At 46.1% G+C, this 6,170-nt stretch overlaps 1 protein-coding gene across 2 annotated transcripts; it reads left to right on the top strand.

Moving 5' to 3' along the window:
• The first annotated feature begins 461 nt into the window (after positions 1-461).
• LOC124038245 (elongation factor 1-alpha, somatic form-like) lies at positions 462-5,184 on the top strand. Of its 2 annotated transcripts, none has more exons than XM_046353861.1 (8): positions 462-600; positions 1,905-2,071; positions 2,325-2,504; positions 2,728-3,024; positions 3,229-3,379; positions 3,465-3,721; positions 4,204-4,438; positions 4,566-5,184. In XM_046353861.1, exons 2-8 carry the CDS (start codon positions 1,928-1,930, stop codon positions 4,688-4,690), a joined length of 1,389 nt encoding a protein of 462 aa, XP_046209817.1. In that variant the 5' UTR covers positions 462-600; positions 1,905-1,927; the 3' UTR covers positions 4,691-5,184. The 2 variants fall into 2 exon arrangements, with proteins under 2 accessions (XP_046209817.1, XP_046209818.1); XM_046353862.1 differs by lacking the exon at positions 462-600 and adding an exon at positions 1,423-1,572.
• The last annotated feature ends 986 nt before the right edge of the window (positions 5,185-6,170 follow it).

Genomic DNA, 6,170 nt, shown 5'->3' with positions numbered 1-6,170 from the left:
CTACACAATACATTGTCTTTAATTTACTTCCATAGCAGGACCTCATGTTTAGGAGTCCATGCTTATGTTATAGGGTCGGTCTTATTTATAGGACCCTATTTAGTTTATACACAATTATTATTTCTCCCTGAAAATACTTGTACGGATTATATCCCTAACCGCTAACACTTTCATTGACGAATTCAAATTAAGTTGATCAATACAAATTAGGAAAAAGTCAGGTGTTGTATTCGATAAAAGTTTTTATTAAAAGTCTGAATTTCTGCACCACGCGGAAGGACTGCGGTTGTATAGAAAGGGTAGGCGTTTTCATAATTACAATTTTTACAATTATGGACTGATGGCGGCTCCATTTTTGTCGCTAGCAAAACGCGGGACCAGTTATCGTAACTCAACTATGCCTCAATGTAAGAAAACGGAGTTGAGTGTGCCTTATCTACTCGTTCCCTTGCTCTGATGCTCTGTCTAGGACGGTCTAGGAGGGGGGTATGAGAATTGAGCGCAATTGCATAACCCCCTACAGTCTGGGATATAAGCGGCTCAGCATCTCGTCACACACGGTCTTTCATTCAGCACCGAACTTGACTGTCGTTTGAGCAGGTAGGCAACAGTTTTCGATAATATTTCACCCTTTGATAAATTGTTCTCAAATGCAATGCAGTAAATGGCGAATGATTGAATTATCTTTCTCTATTTTCAATGTGTCCTTATAATATTGTTGTCCGTAATGTTTGTGTGCGTGTGAATATTGCATTGACGCTGGAAGCCGACAGTCGGCCGCTAATGCGCATATATAGTCTATTCCAGTAAACAGAGGGATGAGAGAACATGGCGGCAGAGGCAGAAGGAGAGCTCGAAAAGCCTGCTAAATCCCCTAGACTCCCTTAGAATTATCTGGTCGCGTTGCTAATTGTAGCACCCGCCCCCGTTTTCTAGTCACCTATTTTTAAATACATGGACAGCAAAGGAAAATGAACAGTGGAGAAAAATAAACTATTGCAAAGAAAAATAAACTATTGCAAAGCTACCAGAATTTTATAGTAAAAATAACTCAGTTCTGATTATATCTGGTATCGGCTCCCAGTGCACATAGATAATCTTGTAGAACTGGCTACTGTAACAATTTCCATACATCACTCAGCTAATGAAATGTTATGTCATAAATAAATAACAACCTAGGGTGTTGATTAATGTGGCAATTGCAAAATTAGGTGAATTTGTGATGATCTTGTGTTTATCTGTCATTGTCATGTTGTAAGTCAATGAAAATGAATCCACACTACTGTCCTAGAAAAGCCAGAAATTGTTGACATGTTATTCCCCTTCATTTAACCTGTGCATGCATCCACTGCAGTAGTTTCGCTTCAGAAATGGCTGCTGCACTTCCAATGGCAAGGATCATGACAAAATGGAGGACTATCTGTGAGGCTATAGTTAGCTAAATTGATACGGACTTCGGAGGATATTCAGTGACATAAGATCTGATCGTCTCAATGTCTCATTACTGAGCTGAGCTGTGGTGGCAGAAGAAAGGAGGGATAACTAGCTGGCCTGCTAAGTGGAAGAAGAGAGGTGTGTGGAGGGATGTGAGGACAGGGAAGAACCTGTCAGTGTGTCTTGAGCTTGACACAATTCTGTGCCCACTGATGTGATGCCCAATTTGCTGACATTAAGTGATTGCTTATTTGTCTCGTGGTGACAAATATGTGAAATTGTGTGTGTGTGTGTGTGTAAACTGTGCTTGCCCTTAGAAGTTATACTGAGGTAGTAGCTGCTGGGGCTGTTGCGCAATGGCAAGTCAGTTGTAGTGTCCTTGTGCTGTAATTCAATATATATTCCCTGCTGTGTTTTTGCCAAGGAAATCCCTTAAGATCCGTTGACCGTGCTGTGTTTTCCGTTTGCAGACTCTCTCACTGTCACTTTAACCATGGGCAAGGAAAAGCTTCACATCAACATTGTGGTGATCGGCCACGTGGACTCTGGAAAGTCCACCACCACTGGCCACCTGATCTACAAGTGCGGTGGCATTGACAAGAGGACCATCGAGAAGTTTGAGAAGGAGGCTGCTGAGGTGAGTAGGAGTTCGTACTGTACTCTGCAATCAACTCTTGATAGTCCGTTCCTCTGTTAGCCGACGTGTTATGAAAAGGGTTTGTAGACTGCTGTTATATTGTATTATCCAATCATCTTTATAGGCTACTTAAAGATAGACAAGAAAACACTATGTGTCAAAAATGTGACAATCCTTCATCTTGGGAGTAAAATTCACCACCATGTTACTCCTCAGTAACATGTTTACAACCAGTGATGTGTGGTTTTCTCAGATGGGGAAGGGCTCCTTTAAGTATGCCTGGGTGCTGGACAAGCTGAAGGCAGAGAGGGAGCGTGGCATTACCATTGACATCTCACTGTGGAAGTTTGAGACCAGCAGGTACTACGTCACCATTATCGATGCTCCCGGACACAGGGACTTCATCAAGAACATGATTACTGGAACCTCCCAGGTCTGAACCACAATGACAGTCTTTCCTTACACACAGACACCTGCCAGGTCTTCACTCGCAGGGCCTGGAAGTCTATTATTAAACTTGCAGCTTTGGTTTTCAAGGTTAGCTTATAGCTGTACTATAACCCCAGACAAATTCAGTAGTCGTAAAGTGCCTTCGTAGAATATTACTTTTTTGAAAGCTTATTATATGCATTATTCCCATGTTCTGGTGTTTACAGGCAGATTGTGCAGTGCTGATCGTGGCGGCTGGCGTGGGGGAATTCGAGGCGGGCATCTCAAAGAACGGGCAGACCCGCGAGCACGCCCTCCTAGCCTACACCCTGGGGGTCAAGCAGCTGATTGTGGGAATCAATAAGATGGACTCCACTGAGCCCAACTACAGCCAGAAGCGCTATGAGGAGATTGTGAAGGAAGTCAGCACCTACATCAAGAAGATTGGCTACAGCCCGGATATGGTAGCCTTTGTTCCTATCTCTGGCTGGAACGGAGACAACATGCTAGAGGCCAGTCCTAACGTACGTAAGCACAAAACTAAAGCGCATTTCTTGTTATTTCTGGTCATTATTCTAGGATAGCGTTGCAGCCACAGTGAGCCATCTATGACTATATGTAATATAATCTGCTCTCCACTTTAATTTGAAGTACATCAATGTGTAGCACAGCACACTTCATAACTTTGCTTTGAACATACCTCTAACTCCTGCCTCCTGCATGCTCAGATGACCTGGTTTAAGGGATGGAAGATCACCCGGAAGGATGGCAGTTCGTCCGGGACCACCCTGCTGGAAGCTCTGGATGCCATCCAGCCCCCGTCCCGCCCCACCGACAAGCCCCTCCGCCTGCCCCTTCAGGATGTCTACAAGATTGGAGGTGAGCATCACACCCACCCTAGAGGCCGTACATCCATAATGATGATACATTTATCACGCTCACTTTCTTATCCTCTCTCACTCAGGAATTGGCACAGTGCCCGTGGGGCGTGTGGAGACGGGTATGATCAAGCCAGGCATGGTGGTGACCTTTGCCCCTGTTAACGTGACAACCGAAGTGAAGTCTGTGGAGATGCACCACGAGGCTCTGACCGAAGCAATGCCCGGAGACAACGTGGGCTTCAACGTCAAGAACGTGTCCGTCAAAGATATTCGCCGTGGCAACGTGGCCGGAGACAGCAAGAACGACCCCCCAATGGAGGCAGCCGTCTTCACTGCTCAGGTGGGCAGGGTCACACACACACACACACACACACACACACACACACACACACACACACACACACACACACACACACACACACACACACACACACACACACACACACACACACACACACACACACACACACACACACACAAACCACTGTAGAGGTGTAAAAACCATAGAACCAAAAGTCATACAACTCCAAGTAATTATTATGTTTAGCTATGATACCCAGTAATGATCACATGGATAAAGGTATTTGTGGCAATGATGCAGCTTAGTAGTTATTATTAATATCCCATATTTTTCTTTCCACTGTTTTATACTGCTCTCCTCTCTTTTCTCACAAATATATATATTTGTGGCACAGTGTGATGAGCTGTGGGGAACTATTTTTGTCAGAAAAGGGGCCAACATTGAATGTCATGGTTACCACATCAGTGGTACAGGTGTTGACAGAACAACCATGTTAACTGTTTCTGATGTTCCCCCTTTAGGTGATCATCCTGAACCACCCAGGTCAGATCAGTGCTGGGTATGCCCCGGTGCTGGACTGCCACACCGCCCACATCGCTTGCAAGTTTGCTGAGCTCAAGGAGAAGATAGACCGTCGCTCAGGCAAGAAACTGGAGGACAATCCCAAGGCCCTGAAGTCTGGGGATGCCGCCATCGTGGATATGGTCCCGGGGAAGCCCATGTGTGTGGAGAGCTTCTCTGAGTACCCTCCACTGGGTGAGTATTGTTGGGTAGTAGTTATCTTAGGCCTGGTTGGAATTCTTTGAAAATCATTCCACTCTCCCTTGAAGTTACCATTGATCTGACATCCTCTCTCTCTCTCGCTCTCTCTCTCGCTCTGCAGGTCGTTTTGCAGTGCGTGACATGCGCCAGACAGTGGCAGTCGGGGTGATCAAGGGTGTGGAGAAGAAAGCTCCCTCCACTGGCAAGGTCACTAAGTCTGCCCAGAAGGCCCAGAAGACCAAATGAATGTTGTGCTGTGCTGCCGACTCCAGAGTTACCCATGGCAGGACAGTGGTCACCCAACCCCACCCCCCTATTGGCTGCTTCAACTCCATAGTCAAGGACTGGTTAATAATCACAATGCATCGCAAAAGTATCAGAAGGAAAAAAAAAAAGCCTAGTCCTTCAGACAGTGTTTGTTCTTACTCCCATTTCAAAGTGGCTATATTCATATGTATTTACGTTGTAATAGCACATTGCTAGTTTTAAACGTGTACTGTTAAATAAGTGAATGACCATGTTCCCTGTGTGTGAGATATTTTAACCATAGAGGGGCGCGGTTATAACTCACTCTTCACGCAGTCTTTTGTCTTGCTTTTAGTGATTGTTTGTAAACTACCTGGTGCTTTATAGCAGCCTATGGTAATACAACTTAAAACTCTTATAAGTAGAACATTTGAGAAAAGTTAAGTGTATGTTGTATTATAGCTTTAAAGGAAATAAAAAAGCTAAACATTTTACATTTGTCTCACTCTAGGCATACTGAGCAGAACAATTGTTGACTCTCCAAGCACTTTTAATGCAGACGACACACAATTAATCTTCTCCTTTCCCCCTTCTGATGACCAGGTGGCGAATCGCATCTCTGCATGTCTGGCAGACATATCAGTGTGGATGACGGATCACCACCTCAAGCTGAACTTCGGCAAGACGGAGCTGCTCTTCCTCCCGGGGAAGGACTGCCCGTTCCATGATCTCGCCATCACGGTTGACAACTCCATTGTGTCCTCCTCCCAGAGCGCTAAGAACCTTGGAGTGATCCTGGACAACACCCTGTCGTTCTCAACTAACATCAAGGCGGTGGCCCGTTCCTGTAGGTTCATGCTCTACAACATCCGCAGAGTACGACCCTGCCTCACACAGGAAGCGGCGCAGGTCCTAATCCAGGCACTTGTCATCTCCCGTCTGGATTACTGCAACTCGCTGTTGGCTGGGCTCCCTGCCTGTGCCATTAAACCCCTACAACTCATCCAGAACGCCGCAGCCCATCTAGTGTTCAACCTTCCCAAGTTCTCTCACGTCACCCCGCTCCTCCGCTCTCTCCACTGGCTTCCAGTTGAAGCTCGCATCCGCTACAAGACCATGGTGCTTGCCTACGGAGCTGTGAGGAGGGAAACGGCACCTCAGTACCTCCAGGCTCTGATCAGGCCCTACACCCAAATAAGGGCACTGCGTTCATCCACCTCTGGCCTGCTCGCCTCCCTACCACTGAGGAAGTACAGTTCCCGCTCAGCTCAGTCAAAACTGTTCGCTGCTCTGGCTCCCCAATGGTGGAACAAACTCCCTCACGACGCCAGGACAGCGGAGTCAATCACCACCTTCCGGAGACACCTGAAACCCCACCTCTTTAAGGAATACCTAGGATAGGATAAAATAATCCTTCTCACCCCCCCCCCCTTAAAATATTTAGATGCACTATTGTAAAGTGGTTGTTCCACTGGATGTC

The sequence above is a fragment of the Oncorhynchus gorbuscha genome, linkage group LG06 (assembly GCF_021184085.1).
Source record: "Oncorhynchus gorbuscha isolate QuinsamMale2020 ecotype Even-year linkage group LG06, OgorEven_v1.0, whole genome shotgun sequence".
In the NCBI taxonomy this organism is placed as follows: Eukaryota; Metazoa; Chordata; class Actinopteri; order Salmoniformes; family Salmonidae; genus Oncorhynchus; species Oncorhynchus gorbuscha.
The sequence above is the reverse complement of the archived record's forward strand: the minus strand, read 5'-3'. Positions and strand labels throughout refer to the sequence as shown.